Source organism: Chamaea fasciata, unplaced genomic scaffold, assembly GCF_029207755.1.
Source record: "Chamaea fasciata isolate MVZ Bird 193981 ecotype frontalis unplaced genomic scaffold, bChaFas1.0.hap1 SCAF_7, whole genome shotgun sequence".
Taxonomy (NCBI): Eukaryota; Metazoa; Chordata; class Aves; order Passeriformes; family Sylviidae; genus Chamaea; species Chamaea fasciata.
Genome location: NW_027094092.1, coordinates 39658140 through 39681389, shown reverse-complemented (window position 1 = coordinate 39681389; position 23250 = coordinate 39658140). Strand labels below are relative to the sequence as shown.

At 51.0% G+C, this 23250-nt stretch overlaps 1 protein-coding gene across 2 annotated transcripts in view; it reads left to right on the top strand.

Annotated features, from left to right (window-relative positions):
- LTBP2 (latent transforming growth factor beta binding protein 2) overlaps positions 1–23250 on the top strand; it is a 70327-nt gene that overhangs the window by 33292 nt on the left and 13785 nt on the right. For both annotated transcript variants that reach the window (XM_066188498.1, XM_066188499.1), the window contains 13 exons: positions 1063–1263; positions 1601–1869; positions 3416–3518; positions 12103–12177; positions 15999–16121; positions 16572–16736; positions 17537–17767; positions 18311–18333; positions 20020–20059; positions 20457–20543; positions 21571–21696; positions 21892–22020; positions 22427–22546. In XM_066188498.1, coding sequence (XP_066044595.1) covers positions 1063–1263; positions 1601–1869; positions 3416–3518; positions 12103–12177; positions 15999–16121; positions 16572–16736; positions 17537–17767; positions 18311–18333; positions 20020–20059; positions 20457–20543; positions 21571–21696; positions 21892–22020; positions 22427–22546 — 1692 coding nt within the window. The remainder of the gene's footprint in view (positions 1–1062; positions 1264–1600; positions 1870–3415; positions 3519–12102; positions 12178–15998; positions 16122–16571; positions 16737–17536; positions 17768–18310; positions 18334–20019; positions 20060–20456; positions 20544–21570; positions 21697–21891; positions 22021–22426; positions 22547–23250) is intronic.

Below are 23250 nucleotides of genomic sequence, written 5' to 3'. Positions count from 1 at the left end.
GCTGTGGGTTGGTCACATTGTTTTGGATCTAACTGGTGGGAGCCACATGCTGGACTTATTGGGACTTGTCCTCTGAGTGCCTATATATCACTCAATTTCCTCTAACACTGAGAGAATTAAAAGTCATGCTGTTGTGGACACTGATGGAAGACTGTGTTCACAGCAATTTCTGCCTAAGTCCCAGTTCAAAAATGTGTCTCCTTCCCCTAAACTGAGTGCTGGGCTTGAGCAAATGAATTTGAAACAGGATGGGTGTTCATCCCCTGGGATGAATCTGACAAGCCATCCAGGAATGTGGAGCAGCAGTGTCTCATCTCACACTGAAATGAGTCAGGATAATCTGTAAAGGAATCCCATGTGTTGCTCGAGTGTAGTTCACTCTGAGATGCTCTGGGTTGCTCCAAGCATCTGATGAGGTCAGAAAGGACATAACTTTGGTTTCATCTGTGGATGCTTTTTCCGACCCTGTGCCGATGAATTGCTTCTGATTCTTTTGTCCCACTCTACACTTCTCTCACATGAACTGCTGGCAGGGCCAGGGCTGGATGTGAGACAGGCTCTGAGGATGTGGCTCTCTGCCTGTTCTCTCTGTCTGCCTCTCCTATCCTGCTGAGTTCCCTTCTGGGCTAGGAGTAAAAACCCTGCCAAGTGGGGAGGGGGTGATGCAGAAGTGAAGAAATTGGGCAGAGTTGGCTACACATGGCTGCCATAGCTCCTGACCCACTCCAACAAATCCTGTTGTGTCAGCAACACCACCTTGGCAGCCTCCAGGACATGGATGGCTCAGCCTGGCTGTGGCCCCCCAGAGCCCAAGGGACGGTTCATCTTCTTCAAGCCACGATTCCAGTTGTGAGCAGAACTTGGGAAAATGGTGTTGCCCAGCAGGGACCTGAGCCTGCCTCCAGGCAGGAAGTGCTGACCCCAGCCCAGTGCTAGACCTGGTCCTTGGGACATCCTGGGGTTAGTGCTGTCCAGGTTCAGCTGCCTGGTGTCCTCCAGCTGCCTTTGGCTAGAGCCAGTGTCTCAGTTCCTCCTCTAAGCAGACATCGCTTTGCCTTGCAGACTTCTGTCAGATCCCCTGCCTGAATGGAGGGCGCTGCGTGGGCCGGGATGAATGCTGGTGCCCCTCCAACTCCACAGGGAAGTTTTGCCACCTGCCAGCTCCCTCTTTGGAAAAGAATCAAGGAGGAAGAGGCCCAAAGACCCCAGCTGGCAGCTCCATGAGGCACTCCACATACACCCTGCCCTTGTCCAACCAACTGGGTGAGCATGGCCAATGACTCCAGACCCCACATTTTACTCCTACTGGTATGCTCCTTAGATATTTTTTAACAGGCCTAAGGAGGCCATTACCTCCTTATGCTTGCTGTTTCAGGCCAGGTTGTTAGACAGGAGGTTTCCCTAGTTTCTTGTGGAGATTTTGGTAGGTTTGTCCTCTTTTTAGGACAGAGAAATATTTTCTCTTAGATGCAGTCTTCCTCTAGATTTCCTGGTGGGCTCAGTCTACCTCTCCTCCCATGTGACTTTGTTTGTGATGATACTCTTTGGGTGCCAAATTGTTGCCAGATTGTCACAGATGTGGTGTCAACTCATCTTCCAGCTTCCCTAAACCCTTCTCTGGTGAACGTCCACATCAACCACCCTCCAGAAGCCATCGTGCAAATACACCAGGTGGCCAGGGTGCGGGGTGATGAAGAGGTGTCGGAAGAGAACAGTGTGGAGGCAGTCCTGGTGCCTCAGCTGGCTGCTGTGCCCTGGTACACCTATGCCCATGGGAATGGCAACAGCATTGCCACTGAGAGCAGACAGCAACAGCAGAGAGCCCCGGGGCTGCTGGGGAGGTGCTTTCGGGAGGCTCTCCATGGGCAGGTAAGAAATCATCTTCAAGTGTTGGTGTATTTCATGTTCTGAGGTAGGGGAGCTTTGGCTTTTGGGGTATAGGGGGTGGCTTTATTCTGTGAAGCTGTTCAGCATCAGCATGGGCATCATGCAGGTGCCTTGGGCACAGGCAGCAATGTGTTAGTACTTGGGAAGAAATTTAATTAAATTAATTCCTTGCTTTAATCCAACAGAGAGACCTCACTGCCTTGCCCTGACCAGGCTGTGCCCTGGGGCAGCACAGCCCAGACTTGATGGCTTTCACACACAGTCTGGTTTTAAAAGGGTGCCCTATTTATAGCAACATTTACAGCCATGCTCTGCGATTATTGTAGGAAACGTATAAAACATAGGAAAATTCCTTTCCCTCTCAGACGATAAATGGAAGTCTGATTTCCATGGAACGATGCCTTCCTGGAGAGCTCAACTGGGGCTTGGGAAGCAAATGCACGTGAGGGACTTTCTCACCCCTGTCCCACAGTCATCGTAATTTCTTATTTTGTCTTTCCCCATATGTTTCTCTTGCGTCACTGGAAAAGCATTGGAAGTTTTTGGCACCCACAGGAACACCTGTGAGCTCCCCCAGAGCAGTTCATGCTCAGAGAGACTCCCAGCCTGGCAGTCTGGGACTCAGCCCTGTCCCCACTCCTCCCCAGCCTTTTTGGGGGGCTGCTCTCAGTTCCCATCCCATTCTTCAGTCACTCCCATCCAAGTCGTTTCTAGCAGGAAATATTCTTAGCCATTCTCTAGTGCAAAAATAGAGGAGATCAGAACTTGGGGCTAGAAAAGCCCTGCTTCTCTGTGGGGAGATGGCAGTGCTGCGACCATAGGAGCAGAGGGTGATGATTCACAGAGATGCTTAGGGATGCCTGGAAAGGCTGTAAGAGATGCTCTAGGGGCGGCAGGGGGTACCCTTGCTATGCTCACACCTCACCCAGCTGGGTTGATGCCGTGCCTGGGAGAGGGTGGGAGTTGGGCGGGGAGTGCCTGCCGCTCCCCGCGCAGCCACAGCCGAGCCGATCGGTATGCGAGTGCTGGGCAGGCGGCCACGCGTGCCTGGACCAGGGCCAGCTCCAGCCTGTGGGCCCAGCGGCTCCGCTCTAATGGGGAAGCCTGTAATCCAGAGGGCCTTGCCGAGAGCGGGGGAAAGAGATTCATTCAGCAGAGGAAAGTGCCTGACAACAAGCTCCCCGCCGGGCTGGAGTGGTGCACCCATTTCACAGGCTAATGAGCCAGGCAAGGGGCTGATTCTGGGGCTTTGCCAGGTGATATCATCTCTGGTTCATCTCTGCCTGTTTGATGGCCCCTTCCCCTCTGAAGGGTGCAGTCAAGGGAGGTTCTGTCAGCACAACTTTTTACTATCTTAATCCACATCCCTGGCTTAAGATAGTAAAAAGTGGGGAGCTGTGCCAAGAGGGCTGTGCCAGCCTCTGACCTCAGACAGTCATTCCCTCTGCTGGCTGTGCTGCTGCCCTACCAGCTGGGCGCATGTTTCCTCTGCATCCCACACAAGCCTGATCTGCTCCTTTCTCTGCAGTGCACCAACCCCCTGCCAGGGCTAACCAAGCTGGAGGATTGCTGCGGCAGTGTGGGGCTTTTTTGGGGTGTGGACCAGTGCCTGGCCTGTCCCCCCCGGCCAGGTGAGTACTGCTGCTGGCCAGGAGCTGGGACAGCATGAGGGACAGCCTACACCCTTGATGAGCAAAAATTATTTGGCTTCTCATGTAGCCAAGGCAGGGAGCAGAGCTATGGGTTGTGATACATGGCTCTCCTTGGCCTAAGGTCCTTGGGGATGGGCACCATGTCCCAGGTGAGTGCAGGGTCATGCCAGCTGCTGCCCCAGCCCACCATGGAACAGTGCTCTGGTTTGGGTGCTGGGCCCAGGCTCATGTGGCCAACAGTTCCCACCATGCTAGCCCCATTCAGAAGGAGAAACAGGAAAAAAGCAGCCATGGTTTTAGGAGGTGCATTTCTAGGTTGGAGGAGGAGGCTGCAGACTTGGCCCTATAGAGTTACAGGCTTGCTCTGGGCCCAACACGGGTTTGGCAGGGGCTCTGGAAATAACACTACATCAAACAATTGGCAGGAGCACACCCAGAGTCTGTTCCAGGGGCATGGGCGTCCAGCTCTGTTTCTGCTGCACTTGGGAGCTGGACAGACTGATCTAGCAGGAGATGGGGATTCCTCATCTGCTCTGCTCAGGGTGCTTCATGGTGCCCCTTGCACCACAGTCCCATCCTGTGTTGAGGTGGAGAGGCCATGTAGGAGGACTCCTGACTGGAGAGGAGGCAGTCCTGTGGGCACAGTGGCTTCAGCATCCAGTGCTGACTGGGTGTGGTACAGGGGAAGGTGCACTGACCGAGAGGAATATGGGCAGGGAGCTGCTCACCTCTTCCCTGCCTGTCTGCCTGCCTACCCCCTTTCATTGCTGCCTGCCTGCTCAATCACATCCCTTCACTGGATCAAAGAACTAAAGGAAACAATCCCCATGGTTCAAGAGACTTTGACTCCTGAATAGAGTGTAGGTATCCAAGGTGGCAGGTTTTGCAAGCAAGTGTGATGTTGGTGAATTCTTTCTCTGCTCAGAGTTTTTCTTGCTTGCTTACACACACATTCCCAAGGGCTGAATTTGCGTCTCATTATCCTCTCTCAAATCAATTCCTCCTCAGCCAGGGGTAGGGCTGACTGGAGCCAAATTCCTTGCAATCACAGACGAGGTTGTCAGCATCCTGGAACCCAGTCCAGATCTTGGGAGCTCTGATTGCTGTCATCTTCTCCGGCTGCATGGCTGTGCTGTGGCCTTGGCCACACTACTGCTTGCCTGCCCTTACCCATGTGCCAGCCCCAAAAACGTCTTGGGCATATGTGGTGTGGCAGTGACCCCGGGGTTCAGTACAGACAAGGAAATGCTCCACACAGGCCTCAGCCCCTCTTCTTTGTCTCTGACCTTCACAACCCCAGTCATGGCTTTCTCTTCCCCATCCTGCAGCAGTCTCCGTGTTTCTCACCCGTCTTTCTGTGATCCCTCCATTAGAAAGCAGGGAGGCTGCTTAATACTTCAGGTAGGCTGCAGATTGGTGCAAAAACTCTGCACCTCCTTTCTCCTTCTCCTTGCCAGGATGCAAGGTGATTGCAGAGAATGCAGCCAGAGCTGCAGCAGTGATTTGCTCTGCTGGATTTAGAGCTTCAAAATGTGTCTAATCACAGGCTTCTAAGATGTGAAAACAGACACAAAATACCCCCATGTGCTCCTTGCAGTCAGCCAACCAGTAGAGCAAATGCACTTAAGAAATTACTCCTAGCTGCCAGCAGGCTCCAGAGCTCACAGCTCAACACCTGCTCTGTGTCCCAGGAGCAGTTGCAACTCAAGGCAAGTTGTCACTGCTGGTCTTCACTGAGTGGACAGATGCTTGTCTGGCTTTGTTTTCAGACTAATTCCAGGGAGATATGAAAAATGTATTCATGTGGGTCTTTTCTATTCCTGTGCCACAAGAAATCCCCTCTGGCTTTGGGTGATAAAGTTCTTCCTTGGAGACTTAATGGCTCTTGTGATTTTGGCAGGAATTCAGGCTAATTGAAGAAGCTATTTTCATCCTGTTCAATGGTATACAAGTATCTTCCTGCTTTGGCCACCTCTGGTGCACGGAGCCGTAAGGCAGACACATGATGGAGGCAGCCTAAGAGAGCCCAGGTGTTGTGGAGTGAGAAGCTCAGGTGGATGGCATGCCTTTCTTTGGCATGTTGCCTTCATACACAAGATAGCTGACCCCAGAGCGGAGTTCAGGGAAACAGTTCTTTCTCAGTGACCTTACTTCCTTAACAGAGCCGCCAAGCACTCTGACCTCTCATTGCCTTGGGCCTTATCTGCCAGGGTTTCCAGTTCCATGCCAGTGTGAAGGCATTGTTCCATGTACTTCCTGCCTGTAGACCACATCCCACACTCACATTCCTTCTGCCTTCTGGTCTTGCTGGCTTGTGTTATGCTCACTCAAAGTCACTGGGCTGTAGTTCAGTGATCTGGTGTCTCGTGCACAGAGATGACATGTCCAGTGTATGTTTCCAGCTTTCTTCTTAACACTGTGATTTTCATAGAGAACTCCTTGCTCTCATATGTCCTGGGGAAGCATGCACCAGAGCAGACTTGACAGCACTGGGAATTTAATTCCAGCAACTAGAGACAGAAATGGCAGAAGCTAGTTCAGTGTAAACACTTACAAACGTACAGAAGTGCAGCCAGGCAAGAGCTAGACAAATGGGGAACTTGTTTGGATTGACTGTCTGCCCGAGACACTGATTGTTAGTAGAGTCTGGATACGTCCGGATGTCTCCATCGTCTGCAGCTTTCATGTTTGGTACGTGTTTGTGTGCGGAAAGACATCAGAGAAGAAGAATAGGAGGCAGGCATCTGTCCGAGCAAACTTACCATGACCAATCCTCGCTATTTTTTTGTTTTGCTCAGCATTAGAAAAGCCAAGGCACTCAAATGCTTTGTCTGCATCCTAATGAGACCATGTTAAAAGCTGAGCTCAGAATTAAGGGTTGACCTGGCCAGGAGTCTCTGGAGTGAGTGTTACTTCAGTGTTAGATATTTCCTTAGGCTATGCTTGGGCTGTGTGGTGTGCTGCTGTGTGGGGGCTGTACATTGTTCAGTGTCTTCAGAGAAGTGGGCACAGAGGTGGGTGTTCCAGCAGGCTATAGTAGAAGTTCCTGGGAGTTGCTGTTGCTCACGCAAGTGAGAACTAAAGATAGGACCCCTGTGATACATCAGAGACAGCCCTAGGGGAAGGGGGAGAGCCTTGCTCCATGAGCTGTTGGAGCAAAGGCTGGTTGTTGCCTGATCCTTGAAAGAAGGAGATGAGCCAGAGGCAGGGCCCTGGAGGGAGGCAGGACACCTGCATGCTGCCATGCGGCTGCAGTCCTTCAGCTCTGGCCAGAATTTGGTGGATGAAATGTGTTGTGTTGCAAGATAGGATAAATCAGGGGGAGACATTCAATGACCCTCTTGGGTCTTTTGTACTTGGAGAAAGCAATGGAGCACACAGTGAAAGGCTAGAACAGAAGGGTAGGGGAAAACAGAAGCTGGAAAGTAAAACCTGGAGAAGACTGATGGTGGGAAAAGGGAAATGGAGGCTGATGAAACAGCTAAGTAGAGACACTAGGATGTGGCTGAAAGGGAGTTCAGGAACCAGCATGGTAGTTGAGCAGTGCTAGTGAGCAACCTGCATTGAAGCAATGTCCTGTCCTGCAGCAAGCTCAGGATGCAGGGCTAGCAGCAGGTACACTGCTGGGCAGAGTTACTCCTGCTTACCTGCCAGACCATGTGTTATTTTGGGGGATACAGTGGTCGGTAGACAGAACGTGTTGGAATAATATTAGGAGACGGTCTGTGGAAATTAAACCCGACAAGACGGGAGCTACAGGTTGACACATACCTCATGGCAGGTGTGGATTTGGATACTGGTTTTCCCAAAGCCTTGCCCCTTCTCAGGCACATGGAGATAAAGGAAACTGATAGAAGAGAGTTCTGTTTAGAGGGGATCACAGCCCTGCTTTTCTGCCTCCTCCCCATCCGTAAGACCACACACCTCTGGAACAAGCAGCATTCCAGGAGAACACTCATATCAGTGGACACCATCTCCAGTACTGCCAAAGGCTACAAGTCTCACCCTTCTGTGCAGATGGTGGACTTTCTGGGTGCAGGAGCAAACCTGCATTTTCCAGGTCCTGATTTTTCAGTGCCCCCTGTCCCTTATTTCCAGCTACAGTCAGACTGAGCATGGGCTGGGCTGTGCACCCACTCATTGTGCTTACTGCAGATCTTCCTGGGCTGCTTTCTCTCCTCCTATGGGTTTTAACTGCATTAAGAAACAAGTCTTTGAAGGCTATTGTTTTGTTTTTATTCCCACTCCACGTGTTTTTTCAAGTTTTTTGTCCTAGAGAAAAGTCTGAATTTCACTGGAAAATTGGATCTTGTAATGTCTGACTTGGCATCCGCAGCACTCCCCTAACAGACCTCCCACTGTGAGAGGGGTGGCAGCTCACCCATGGAGCCGTCATCATCGTCAGAAATGCCAAGTGGCTCTGCAAGCCTCACACTCCCCTGCACTGTGCCTGCAGGCATTGAAGCAGCCACAGGAAGCCCCTTGAAAATCAGCCCCCTGGTCTGCTCCTGCAAACAGATGTGGTAGGATACAAGAAAAAATCCCTGGATATGGGGAAGGAGGCTGTGGAGGCCACTGTTACCGTGTGCCACAGGGAGTCTGTGTGGAACAATAAGAAAAGTCTGGAGGTAGGGAAAGAAGCTGAAACCTCTGCAAGGTTGTGCCAGTACCACAGAAAGCAATGCTTAACCAGGGAAAGTGCAGCATTTTCAGGACTGCTTTGTTCTGCATAGTGCTTGTTCTGCTCATCACTCATATACAGCATTGTCATAGCAGCACAGAGCAGCACAGTATTAACAAAACTGGGGACAAGGTATTTTGTTGGAGTTGGAAGCCACCTTAGGAGCAGAATGAGGATCTCTCTGTTGAAATACCAAATGGCAAAAAGGAATTACCAGAGTCTTTTTCCTTCAAGCATCTTTTGCACCTTCAAGATCTTTACTGATCATGAGTAGAGCCAGAGGACTTAGTTTTGTATTGCACACATAGCACTGGTGCATGCCCCCCCCACCACTACTACCATAAACCTTGTTGGGGCATTGGAGAAAGTCTTGCTGGAGCCTCCTTACAACAGACCATCCAGAGGAGAGCAGTCATAACAGACCTGGACAGAAGGATTTGTTTCTTTCCCACAAGGGAAGTCCATTCTGGCTTAGAACTCAGCTGATCCACACAGCCACAGCCTAGTTCTTGATGTGGCACCTCTAATACATCTCTGGAGGCTGCTGTGGGGTCCAAGCTTCTCTGCTCTTCTGCCAGTGAGCTCAGAAGCTCAGGTCCTATCTGCAGTGGAAGCTGATCTTCTCTACTTCACACCAAACCAGGCTGAGGCTCGACTGAGTCCACCACCCCTGTTTCCTCGGGTGTCATGAGACCATTCACTCTGGTTCCTTTCACCTCCCAGGTGCTGGAAAACCTAGGACTAGCAAAGGCACCACATGTACCCTCAAAGTTTTAGAGTGAGTTGATGTCTTTAGTATGGTGGAAGGAAAGAGTCAAAATAAATGGTCTAGCTTTCAGGAAATGAGCATTTCCTCACTTCTCATCTGACCACAGATTTGCTTCTTCCCCTTTTAACAGTGATATTGTATGGACTAATGTAATGTAATATCTCATCTTACAAACATTGTCTCACTTCACACCCTTCTGGCTACCACCGCTAGGAGAAGTTTTCCACTTCACCACCACCCTGAGCTTCTCCAGACAGTGCTTGGGGAGCCAGGGCCATTGGGTGAAATCTCTTCTCCTGGGAAGTGATGAAAAATTAGCCTAATTGCTTAAATATCATCCTGCTAGGCAACAAAATCCCTCTGCCCAATTTCTGTGTATTCATTTCCTTTCATATTATGATCTACCTGAGTATTTTTCCAGCTGGGGACAAATATGCTGGTGGGAGTCCTGGGCTGTGGCTGCTTTGCATTCACCTCCTTTTGAGCCTATGAGCTTATTGCATGCATGCTCCTTCGTATGAGCCCAGCCCTGACAGGGAAGCCAGGTGCCTGCAGAGCTTGCAGAGAGCTAGGGGAAACAATGAGGAGAGCCAAGAGGGACTCCTAATGTGCAGCTACCCGGTGACCACATTGGTTTGGCACAGTGCCCTCAGGGCTGAAATGCCCATGAGGCAAGGTTCTGAAATCACATTGTTGAATCAGGAACCAGGGCTCCTTGCTCTCAGCAAGCCTGAAATCTGTCTGCTTGACAGATGAAACTCAGCTGCTCCATCCCTAGCCTCAGGCTCTGGGAGAACCCTTCTTGGAGAGAGTGTAGACAGACAGACACAGGAGGCTGGGGCCTCTTCAGCTTTGGATGTGACAGATTTCTGCCCTCTCTGATCATCAGATTAGCTTTTTCCTTTTGGTGAGTTCTAGAGGAATAGCCTCCTACCAGCTGCACGAGAGAAGGTTGGATGCTGATCTCCTTTGCAGGAAACCTAAATGTCCTAGGCTGTTTTTTTCAGGAGGTTTTGGCCATCTCTGTTGTCATTCAGCAACATCTGAGCTTGTGGAAGGACATAGTCCTCTACTCAAGAAAGCAAGCACAAAGCTGAGAGTTAATAGCTTATATCCTCCTGCAGTCACACATTGTCTTCCCTTGTAGACAGGTCCTGGCAGAAAGACAGCAGCCTCCATCCAATACTTCAAAACTCTTCTGGTTCCCCCCTTGGTACAGAGAGATCTGCTCCCATTACATTACAGTTATTCTTTCCAGGGAATATGGGTTTCTTTGAAGAGTTAAGACATTTGTTTGTAGCTTCACAAGTGATTTGCTGAAGTAGTGAGGTTTCTGCAAACTGGAATTTTATAAGTGCAACTTACCTGCCCACCACTGGCACAAACTTGCAACTTACCTGCCCACCACTGGCATTTTCTGCCTTGCCCTCTCCCCAGCAGCACCTGTTGGAGGGATGCTGGAGAATCTGTTTCTCTGCAAAGGATTTTCAGAGAGGGAGCACGGCTCTGACACGTCATTACTTTTTGATCTCCAGCACTCTTGGCTTCCACTCAGAGGACTTGCACATGACAATGGTGCTTCATTTGAGTGTCTGTTATCACATTGTGCTGAGGTTGACAGATGCTTCCAAGCACAGTTAATGTCTGTCGGCAGCCCCAAGCCCACAAGCTATGGTGTGGGAGGACCTGAAATCCCACTGGTGTTCTGAGCCCAGAGTTCATAAACCAGAGGGTTTTTTACCTTCCCAGAAGTTTGGAAAGGTACCCAGGGATTCCCAGTATTACCAGGAGCTCCCTAACATCCAGATATTTGTTAGCACCTGCTGCCTACAATTCGTGACTAAACTGCTGAAGGGGAGTAAATAAATTTTTTTTTGGTTTTGTCATTCACTCAGCTGCCGAGGATCAATATACACATGGAAAACCTTGTAGCTTCATTTAATATACCTGAGAAAACCAGGTTTTCTATTCTCCTTCCTGGTACAGGCTGGTAATGATGTGTTCTCCTGTCTTTTATTTCCTAAGCACCTTTATCTTAGCAAGATGATCTCTACTTTTGCCTTTCAAGAACTGTCCTAGAATGGCTTTAAATTGCTTTGTAGAGTTCAAGTGTTCAGGACAAAGAGTTATGGACATGCTTGCTGTCTGCCATCAGAATATGTTCTTAAACTTTGCAGGCTTTCTTTGTGGTCTTAAACTTTGCAGGCTCTTGCCAAGCATCTCCTGCTGTAAGGATGGTGTCAGTTTGTTCCTGGTTCTTGAAAGCTGCCATGTGTAAGAAATCTGCCGGGACCTTGATATGACTATTGCCATGGAGGGCTTTCTATGTTTGACACCAAGGAGTGAGCTACTGATGCCAGGCAGGAGAAATTAAGAATGGTTGGAATATGGCTGTTGCATGCACTCCTTGTTCCCAAGCAAAAGATCCAGAAAATTAAGAAGAAACCCCACCCTGGGAAAATCCCAACCTTAGGCAAAGTACCCTTCTTCCTACCCCACCCCATGCTTACTCACTTCCCAACCCATCCACTCAGATTCCCTTTTCCTTGCTCCAAAATTCAGTGCCTAAATTTGATTTCCTAGGAATTTATGGCCCACATTTTACTTGCCTTTAAAAAATTTGGAGAGGTTTAATTGTGCGTGTTATAGAACATTTTGAAACCCACAAAACTATTTTAAGCAGAAATCTGAATTTTTCTTTGATGAGAGGGATTGGGGCAGGAAATCACATGCAGTATAAAAAGAAATGTAATAAACAGGGCCTGAGCTGTTATTTCAGCAGCTTGTCAAGGACCTCAGCCATTCCTTTCACTCTGACCCCCTTTGTCATGTGCCACCTGGCTCTCCAAACTGACCTAGAAGGAGACAAAGTGACATAGTGGTAGATATGAGGCACAGGCAGCACCTCTGGGTCACCAGTTTGGCACTTGCCAAGAAGCAGAAGACACTGCATGGATAATGTGGCTGCTCTTACTCTCTGCCCTGGGAGTCATCAGAAGCCTATCCAAGGCAAGCCTAGGGACCCTTTCCCCTCTGGAAGGAAAGCAGAGAAGGGAGGACACTGGTGGCTGGCTCTACTGCTTGTGTCCCACACTTTTTGCTTTTTTTCCCAGCACACCCTGTGATTGAGAATGGACAGGTGGAGTGTCCCCAGGGATACAAAAGGCTGAACCGGAGCCACTGCCAAGGTAAGGATGCTGCTTTCATCTGTCTCTCTCCTCACATCCACTGTCAGAGCTGAAATTATCTACACAAAATACATTTGTCTAAACACTATCTAAATGTATTTAGATAAGATACATTTATCTAAATAAATAGCTCTGCAAAGAATGTGACTAATAAAAATCTCCATGTTTTCATCAAGAATGAAAGAAAACAGGTAACACAGGACTACATGGCTCAGCTGACAAGCACAGTGAGCACAGAGTTAGGCCAGTACAAGAAAACTCCCCTGTTAAGGACTTGTGTTTATCCTCTGCTAAGTGTGAGTGTAAAAACACTTCTTCCACGGTCTGAAGCAACAGAAATTCTGTTGCCTAAAAACATTTGTGAAGGTTATCAGCTCGTTCATTTGTTCATTTACAAGTAGGAGAGTACCAATTTGAACATTTACAAGTAGGAGGGTGCCATAAAGTGATGCCTTCTGTTCTGACTGCTGTAACTTGTTCATGCTCCTAGGCTCCCCTGACTGCCCCATGCTGCAAGGATTGATCCATTTCTCACTTCCATGGTCCCTCGCTTCCATGTGAGGAAGAAACCATCTCTCCCCTTTTCTCTCTGGTTCATGTTTATTTGGCATTTCTGTGCTCTGACTAAAGAGGAATTTTATTGTTCCCTTCTTGTGATCCCTGATAAACAGAGAGGTGTCATCTCAGAGATGCAGCAGGAAGGAAATACAGGGCTGGCAATCCAGTGACTCATCTCTTTTAGCTGGGACTTTCCACCATGCTTACTTAATTAATGATTCAACCTCCCCATATTGTCGTGAGGGAGAACTTTCAACAACACAACAACTATTCAGCTTGGTGCTCAGATCTCGTCCCTTATGTGGTTACAGACAGTGCTGTGATAATGAGGAATTACCCAGAGACATCAAATACGAGTTGGAGGAACAAAGCAGCTGGAGGGACTCATGTCAGAAAGCAAAAAAGAGATCTGCAATGCCTGCTCTGGATTTCTGGCCCCTGTGGATCAGGGAGGAGCAGAGGGAGATGACAGTGTGGATTTGGCTAGGAAGATGTCTTTGCACAGGAAAAAGCATGAACCAGAGATTTGTGCCTCTGGATGCTCCTTGTAAGCTGGACTGGATAAGTTCTGTTCTTCAGACACTACTGCTTCAAGGTGCTATTCCCATTTCTACTGTTGCAGCAGAATGTGTGTCAGGAAGCCTTAGCACCTGGTCTAAGGCTATGGGCACACTTTAGGGCCCAGAGTGAGCAATTTGGCAGACAGATATAGAAGAGGCTACATGGGGCCTACTTTTGCCAGCCCAGGTAGGAGGGGAGACTACCTGGCTTTACAGACTATTATTAAAGAGCTGTGACTGGAGGAGGACCCTGGCAGAAGCCCACTTTCCTCTGTTCAGTGTGGACAGAAAGGGCTGTCTCTAGTGCCTTCCAGCAGAGGAACAAAGGGTTCAGCTTTGCAGGGTCTCCTTTCCTTTCCTTGCTGCATTCTATTGGGCAGAACAAGGCTGCAAGGAGTCTGAGTTGAGAGTCCTTGTCAGACTCCAACAGGGATCTCCCAGTGCTGCTGGGACTAGCAGGAAGGATAGCACTGGAAGAGATAATTCTTTTGCTAGACATGAGGAAAAGAGGTCCTGGAGGCTCAGGGATAGGGAGGTGTGCATGCAGAGCAGTTACTACACATGACACACACTGGCACCTTGGTGTCCATAAGTCCTAGAAGATCATATGCATATTTGGTGTCTGTTGCTGACCTGAGTCCTTTCTGCTGACCAAGCACTGGGGTAAACCAGCCTGCACATTTCCCCCACAGGCTTCCCAACTCAGTGTGGCTGTTTCTGAGGAGCACTGGCAGGCTTGTGTGGGGTGGGAAAAAGCAGCCGAGGCAGCATATAGATCTCAGTTTGTAGTCCTTGAGGCCTCTTCTTGTGGGCCAGCCCTAGCCCTGGCATGCTCCAGGGGGTAGGAGTGTGCAGCTCTGGGCGTACCTGCCTGCTTCTGTTCCCAGTGGGGACTTCCACTGTGGCTGACAGCAGAATAGAGGGGGTTGGGATGAGGCCTGGATGTGGCCCTGTTTTAAACTAAGCGTATAAATCCTAGCATTTGGTGCTTGTTTGTTTTGTGCTCTCATTGCTCTAATCCCTTCAATCCCTTTGTTCATATGGAGTCAAACACTTTGGTCTGTCAGAACAACATAACACTCTGACCATGCTGTGGAGTGACAGGGATGAGCCACAAGGCTCCTCCAGAGAGCCCTAATGTCTTTGCTGAGTGGGGTTCCCAGCATATTTGGGGTTGGTCACTGGTTGCTGTAATGAACTCTGTTCTGTGCTTGGTACAGAGCCGAAAGCACTACACTGTGCAGCCAAATCCTGCCCCTCCCTGGCCTGTTGCAAATCCCTGTAGAGTTAGTACCTCTGACTGAATTAACTTCCAGCCTGGTCTTCATGGCCCTGTATGTCTCAACTGTGTATGGAACAGTTGGTGGGATGAATGGAGGAGTTTAAGAGCACAGGACTGAGGACAAACTCTAGGTCATTAAGTCTGAACTTCAGCTGTCATTCCTGGCTGTGTGTCTCACAAGACAGCCCCCTCCACCAAGCAGTACTGCTTTGGCTCTGAGGAATAAGGTAGTGCTGGAAAAGCTGTTCCTGAGTCTTTGACCCCATGCACCTTGAAACAGTCCCTGGAGCACCACTGGGTGCCCTGAGGGCACTTGAGGTCTCACCAAGGTCATGCACACTGGCACTGGGGCTGCGCTGTGTCTTTGGCCTAGCATCACATTGGCATTTCTTGGTCTTGGCAGCTCAGAGCTGTCCTGTGAGCAGTGAGTGGGCCCAGAAGCCTCTCACTGATGGCTTCTACGTCTTAGCCTGCAGCGTATGTTCCTGTGGTTTGTTTCCGGGTAGCGCTGAGGTTGCTTCCAGTTCTGCTGCTCTGTCTCATCCAGTTGTTCCTGCACTGCTTGTGCCTCCTGACGCAGCACATTTCATCAGCATTCTAACATTTCTGGGCCAAGCTCTTTAGTGAAGATAGAGAACTACATTATTCCATGAGGACACCTTCCTCCTTGCTCTCCATCTGAAAACTGCCCTCAGCTCCCCTTAATGCACTTTTTGCCAATCCCTGTCTTCTCTGGCTTAGCTCATACATTCTGCATGGTGCTGTAGGAAGGCCTTTATTGCAGGCCAAATGGATGAGCCCAATGGTGTTTCCTTAAGATAATACCAGCTTCCTTCCCAAAGACTGTGTCTTATGAGTGCTGAGTCAGGGGCAGAGGCAGAACTTGAGGCAAGGCTTGAACATGGTGACTTCCCACTTGCTCACCCTGCTCTTAGAAGGCGGTGCAGTGAGCTACAGACTGGCCCACCACCCCTCCGCCTCTGGATGGGATATGTCAATGGCTCCCTGCATGCTGGCACTGAGTTTCTCAGCAAGGATCCTCCATGGATGATAGCTCTATGCAAGCAGTACCAGGAACCAGGAGAAAGGACAGGACTCACCATTCCTGACTTGCAAACAACCATAATAATAGTGACACTGACAGAGTGGCTCACTGTGGGGGCCACATCTGTTTTTCACAAGGACCAAAACAGAGCAGTCATCCACAAGCCATCCTGCAGCTGTAGCAAGGGAAGTTCTGCAGATGTGGGACTACTGTGACCACAAAGGTCCCCACTGTGCTGCTTGGTGTAGAGACTGCCTTGGACACCAGCCCAGCTGAGATCCCTTCAGTTCACAGCACCTGAATGGGAGGCACTGGATGGGGAGTTTAGCTCATTCTCAGCTTCTTCACATCTCACAAGGTTCTCTTCTCTCCACAGATATAAATGAGTGCTTGATGCAGGGCCTCTGCAAAGATGCCGAGTGTGTGAACACCCGTGGCAGCTTCCGTTGTACCTGCAGGCCTGGAACCATGCTAGACCCATCCCGTAGCCATTGCATCTGTAAGTGCTCAGGAAACCCCTCAGCCCAGAGAGGGACCTAAGCAGAACCCCATGGCTGAGTGGAAGCTACAGTGTGCTTCACACCTCCTTTGGGTGTACCTGAGTTGTGTTGTTCTGCACTTGTGTGCAGAATGTGTGCCAGTCATGCATTACCATTCTCCATGGACATTGCATAGTCCCTGCAGAGGCTGAAGGGAATGTGCATGTGGTGTGGCAGCAGAGGACACAACCCCTGGTATGAGAGAGCTCCCACATGAGCTGGATTTTCTTGGGGATGACCCTGTTGGGGGAAAGGCCCAATGATTGATGGCCAGGAGGTGTCCTGGAGCAAAGACAGGGCAGCCCTCGGGCAAGGCAGAGAAAGAGCCAAGGGCGAGAGCTGGGTGTCCCCCGTTCTCTCTCTGAGGAGCGCAGGGCACGTCCGGCACTGACGCGGCTGTTGTGTTTCAGCGGACAAAGCGGTGTCGATGGAGCAGGGGCTGTGTTACCGCTCGGCCGCCGGGGGCGTGTGCACCTTTCCGCTCTCGCACCGCATCACCCAGCAGATCTGCTGCTGCAGCCGCGTCGGCAAGGGATGGGGCGACAACTGCGAGGAGTGCCCCACGCCCGGCTCAGGTGAGATGTGCCTGCGTCAGCTTTGTTCTGCTTAGACTGGGGTTTGGGTTTACCTGAACACAGACAGCTGCAGGACCCAGAGCTGAGCAGTGCAAATGCTGTCCTATGTGGTGGGTACAGAACCCAGGAAGCAGGCCTGGATAAAACTAGAAAGATGGAGAAGTCCCTGATGGGAAACCACTCTGTACCAAAGGGAGAACAGAGCCATTTCTCTGCCTGGCTTTATTCAACAGCCCTTTTCTCTTGTGTATCTTTTGCTGGGAAGAAAGGCAGGTGAGAATGAGTTTGAGTATCTCAGCATGGGATTGGGTGGAAGGGAAAGCACAAAAATTCTCAGGGACCAGAAAAATGTTCAGGTGGTTTGTGCAGAGTATCTTGAGTGATATGCAGAGTGCTCGGTGCCGAGGTACTCCGAGTTTGCTTTTATCTGCTCCCTTGCTCAGCTTGGACCTTGCTGTGGCATGATCTCTTTCTAGCAGTACTGACCATGGGAAAGGATCTCATTTTGGGGGTCTGGGAAGGCCTGTGAGAAACCCACCCTACTCTGTGAGCGCATTCCTTCTGCTTGAAGCATCCACCTACTGCAGTCCAGATGTGTTTCTGTAAGAATTTAACCCTTAGAAATTACAGAAAATTATAGGATTGGGGAAACTGGCACCTGCATTCACACACATGCCTGTCCATCTTCACTCCTTTATTCCACTGTCCCACTATCATGTCTGGGTGTGGTAAGCCAGATGATCCCTCCAGCAGCCTCCAACCTCTGCTTTCTAAAGTTTTGATTTGATTTTCCTTCACAGAGGCCTTCAAGGAAATTTGCCCAGCAGGACATGGCTACACCTACTCCAGCTCTGATATCCGACTGTCAATGAGGAAAGCGGAGACAGAAGAGCTGCCCCTCAGCTTAGAAGAGCAAGGGGAGAAGAGCAACTGGACTTTGGACTGGACAGCGAGAAGACAGCAACTGCAGGACCACCTGCGTGGCAGCATCCTGGAGGCATCCCTCTACCCTGGCACCTCAGCAAGACAGGGTAATGTTGGGTCTACTGCTTAAAGCTGCTCCATCTGGGCCCCTAGCAAGGGTGGAAAATTTCTCAGGTCCTGCCATATACATGGATGGGCCTCTGGCTGAAAAGGGCTCCCTACATGTGTATGACTGTAGTGTTCCTGAGGCATGAGGCACTAGGTCTTCAAGTCTTTGGAGAGAAGGTTGAGTGTTTCAGGCTCCTGCAACTGCATCTGTTGGCAGTTGGTGCTGACTGGCCAGGCTGCCTCCACCAGGACCTCAGGTCTGTATGGCAAACCTAGCACTCCAGTCCTTGGGCTTCTGTCCAGCCCAGCTGGAGGGCAGTGTGACCAACTGCTTGTGCCAGTATTTGCTGGAGCAGAAGTTCCTGGGGTCTGCACAGTGCCAGGAGTCCAGGTGTGTTGGCTTTGGGAACAAGCTCTTGCAGACAAGTGTGAGGGACTGAATGGTAGTGTCTTAGAGGTGGGGTGAAGTTAGGGCAGTCAGGATTTGACAAGCATGCCTATCTGTCTTCTCTCTACTCATCATGCACTTTTTCCTTTTCCAGGTGAAATTTCTCCTGCTGTGCAGGTGAGTAAGGTTTGTCTTGCTACAGCTCAGTGCATCCGTGGCAGCTGGATGAGCTGGAAAGTGGCTGTCATACAAATTAACTATAAGAGTGGAGATTTAAATTAGATATTAGGAAGAAGGTATTTACGGTGAGGGGGGTGAGACACTGGAACAGATAGCCCAGAGAAGTTGTGAATGCCTCAGCTCTGGAAGTTTTCAAGACCAAATTGGATGGGACTTTGACCAATGTGTCCTACTAGAAGGTGTCCCTGCCCATGGCAGGGGGGTGGAACTAGGTGATCTTTAAGGTCCCTTCCAATCCCAAACATTCTATGATTCTATTCCTGCTTAAGTCTTGTACTGTTCAGCCAGGCAGGTATGTGAGTTGTGGCTCCAGCCGTGTCTACACTGTGTCTCACAGGGACTGAAGGTCTAGACAGGAGGGATTATCCATGATGAACTCAGTCCTAAGGAGCAAAAGGGTGAATTACAGCAAGGTTCTATCCCACTATAAAGGACATCAAGGAGAATTTTGGGTTGAATTTGTGGTCTATGTTGCATATTCAAGTTTGCTCTGTTTTCACTAACTTCAGTTAATACCAACTGTACTTAGACAGCTGAGGTGTGGGCACTCACTATCATCCAGGCCTGGCTGGGCAGCAGGATAAGAGGAACTGCTGTAGTCAAGTTTGGGTATGCTTCTCTCATGGAGAGCTGGCTGTGAGCTCAAGGCCAGCTCACAGCCAGCTCTCCCTGTGTTGAGTTTGGTGCAGCAGAAACACCACTGGAGCAGTCAGGGCAGGAGTCTCCAACACTGGCTATGTGAATTCAGCCTGTCTGATGGAAGCAGCCTGGGGACTGATTTTCTGCTAGGCTCTCCTAGGGCTGTGGATCTTTATTTGAGTCTCACTTGAAAAATGTGTGCCTCTTGATCCATACTGTCAGTAGAGGTTTGGCCATGCCTCTCCTGCGCATATTTCTCTGTGCCCTCTTGCTATATCAGCTCATCCCTCAGACAAATGCAGCACCTCTGAGGGAAGGGACAGTACTGCCATTGTCACTGCTTCATAAACATGAAGTGACTTGGCTCAAGTACATCTGAGAAATCTCAAGACAGGGAGAAATTTGAACCAAGGCTTCCAAATGTGAAGTCTGGAACTTCCATTGTTCAGCTGCCTGTTTTCTTCATCAGTTGTGGAAAGCTCCACGGAGCAGAGAATCGGTAATCAGGTTGTGCTCCAGCATTGCCTTTGGCAGCCATAGGTTGGCCTGGAGGGGATGCTGAGAAAGAGCTTCTGGTACAAAGCACCCTTCTGGTAAGGGAGCACTGTTGAGGCAGGTCAAAGCAGCAGCTGTCCTCAGCCCTCCAGAGCGGGTGGTGACAGTGGCAATATTTACCATGCCTAGATGACCTTCCTGGCCACCTTGAGGAGGTGTCTGCCTGGTAGCAGTGCCCTGGTCTCACCAGCACAGTGTGCTGCCATGGCCCCTCTGTGGGTGGCCCTCGGGACATGGCCTGAAGCTGTGTTTTGCCCAAGATGACTGTCCTCAGGACAGAGTGGCCCTGCCAAATGCACCCAGCTGGGACAGCTTCTCCTAGGATGGCAGTCTTGGGGAGAAAGAGGAGCCAGGAGGTGGGTGGGAATATTTCACAGGGGTGCTGCATCCCAGTTCCATGCAGAAGAATCCTATGTTTCTGTCCCTCAGGGAAGTGTTGATGCCACTGCAGAGCCTGCCATGCGCAGAGGTGAGTGCCAGGCTGGTGGGAGGGCAAGGTGCTTTTGGGGAAGAGAATGGGACAGTGAGGAAAGTGGGGAGACTGGGAGCTGCCTTCTCTTCATGGCAGCCCTCAGTGCTAGGTGGGACAGGCTCCTGGCTGGGCTGGCTGTGGGCAGCACAGAGGACCCCTATTACACTGGGTGGCTGATGTGGGGCTATAGGAATATGGGGAGGTGATGAATATCCAGCAAGGTGAAGGAGGCTGTGTTAAATAATATGATGATAGAGCTGCTGCAACCACCCTGCAGCCTCTTTTGTTCTCTTTGGGTGCTGTGTTTGCCAGGACAGCCAGCCCAGGTTTACCTTGGGTGAGCATCTCTGCCTGGGATCAGGTAGCTTGACTTACCTCTCTTCTCCTTCCACAGCAGAGGAAGAGGAGTTGTGGCATGGTCCTCGCCAGCCTGGCCCCACTACCACCTGGGATGCTGCTGCTCCAACACAGGTGCCAGCAGGTGTGTGTCCACCAGTCTTGGGGATTTGCCACCTCTCTTTGCCTGGTACTACAGCAAAATTATGTCCTAAGGTCTGCTCAGAGGCTCTCTCCCTTAACCAGTCCGTTTATCTGCGCACATGCCTCCCCTGACTTCCCAAAGAAAAGTCCCTGACCTGCCACTCTTGTCCCAGCCTGGGCCCCTCTGCTGCCAGCCAGGGAAACCTGGCCAGCCATGGGGAGTCACAGGAGCGAACCTGCATGGGGAACAAAGTGCTTGTAATCTCTGAGTCCTTCCCTGCCTGCAGCTCCCTTAGCAGGGGAATCATGTACCCGCTCGGTGGCTTTGGCCCCGTGCCCCTCCCGCGGCCAGAGCTGACTCATCGGGAAGGGGGAGCGCAGGGGGAGGCATGTGGCTCCCGCGGTGGCTTGTTTACTGCGCCGGAAACAAGGGTACTGTTGTTCCAGGGTTGCTTAAGAGTCTGGGAGTGTGGTCCCTGCCCTGTGCCGGGGGCTGGAGCACCTTGGGGAGAAGGCCTGGCTGAGGCACCTTGCTGAGGAATGCGTCTTCCTCAATAGCCTTTTGTTTGGGGCTGGGCTGCCCCCTCACTCCCCCCCGGCTGGCTTTATGCCGAGGGGTGTGTGGTGCCTCACTGCCCCTTCACTGCTGCCTGTGCTTGGCTCAGCAGGGTGGTGTGAGGCGGGGGGACTCTGCTGTCACCCCAAAAGGAACGCCATTACAGGTGTCAGGCTCTGCTGCCAGTTTTAGTTCAAGGCATGGGGCTGCAGTGCAGGTGAGCAATATATGGCACCGAGGCATCCCAGCTCAGGCCACAGGAGCCCAGGGAGATGGCAGAGTCAGGGTCTGCTGTGTCCTCCCTGCTGCCCCATGGGCGCAGGCTGCCTGAAGAAGGAGAGGGGCAGGCTCAGCATCACTCTCCAAGAAGGGAAAAAGCACCCTCCCTGGTATGTGCTGGGGACACAAAGTAAGCATTAGATTCCATGCACCTTTTTGGTGCTGCTCCCAGCCCTGTGCTCTTTCCTCGCAGGGGTCAGTGGCTGTGCCTCCTCACCCCTTTCCTGCGGAGCTGGGGCTTGTGTTCTGACCCCAGAGGGATACAGCTGCTTGTGCCACCCTGGTTACATCTTGGACCCCAGCCACCTCCACTGCATTGGTAGGTTGGCAATTGATGGTTTGACTGCTTGGCCTTCTGGGCCTCAACAGCCCATTCAGTACTTCTGGCCGTAGGGGAAAGGTCTTCTGGCAGCTCTGCTGAGGCCCTGCCCACCTGCTGCACTGCGGGGCTGGCAGGGGGCTGCAAGCAACTGCAGGTGCTGACTGCCGGTCTTCCTTCCCTGCCTGGTTGTAGATGAAGATGAGTGTCTGAAAGACCCTTGTGCTGGAAAAGGTCGCTGTATCAATAGTGTGGGCTCTTATTTCTGCCTCTGCTACTCTGGGTACACCCTGGCTGTCTCAGTGGGCAAGCAAAGCTGTGAGGGTAAGTGGTGTTCACCTGGCACAGGACTGCCATCTCTCCAGGGGCTCTTTGTTCTCTCACGCTCTCTCATGAATGTGCACATACACATGCACTCATGCACACACATGCACACCTGCACATCCTCCCTTCCCACAGGCCTGCCCATCGACAGCTTGATCCATGGGAATCACTCTGTCCTGCTTGCTCAGGGATAGGACCTTGCCCATGATGATCCAGGCAGGAGTCAGTGATGCCCTGACCACTGCTTCATGGCTAGGGGGATGCTAGGGCAGGTGGGGGATAAAAGAGAGCCCAGCACAGATCCCTTGGGTAGAGCCAGGTGCAGGGGGAGCAGGTTCTCTCCTGCACCCAGCCTTCCTGACACTGGTGGGGGAAGATTCAGGACTGTCTCCCTGTGTGTTGCCAGACCGAGATGAATGTGAGCAGCCTTCTATCTGCCGAGGACAGCGATGCATCAACACACCCGGCTCCTACCACTGCCAGTGCAAGGAGGGCTTTGCCATGGGCCCCAGAGGACAGTGTGAAGGTAACACTTGCTGCTCCCAGTTTCCCTGCCCCTCCAACCTACCCTGTGCATGGCTGAACACTTCCTTTTCTCATCACTCTGTGTCTCCTCCTGTAAGGGAGCAAGGACACCCCCATATTTGTCTGCCCTGTGCCCTCCCCAAGGACTGCCTGTCCTCTCCTTTGACTGCAGGAGGAACAGGACAGAGGGAAGGGAGTTATTCCAAGATTCTCTCCCATCTCTCCATGGAGTTCCTCAGACCAGCCCATTCCAGCTTCCCAGTATGGAAGGACATGCCTATATATTTTCATGCCACCTTGGCTTTGTCACAAAACTGTCATGGTGACAGGTGGACTGCAGGGAAAGCAGGCTGTCAAGACAGGTCACCCAATCCCACTGCATCCCATTCACATGACCTGGGCCCTTCAAAGCTTTTGCCTTTGTCAACATATGATGAGCTTGATCAAAGATTCCCCTTTCTCAGTAGCTCATCTCCATCACAGAGTGGGAGGCTATTTTAGGAGGCAGTACAGGAAACAGGGCATGCACAGAATGCTGTTTCCCCCACACAGCCTCCAGAAAGCACTTGCCTTAGGGACAACTGAGCTGGAGGTTGCATCCTAATCATAGTTATGAAATGTCCTGATGAGACAGCCCTGCACAGATGTTCCTTGATCCCCTTCTCTGCCCATGCACATTCCTGGTCTTGGCAACACCCTGCAGCA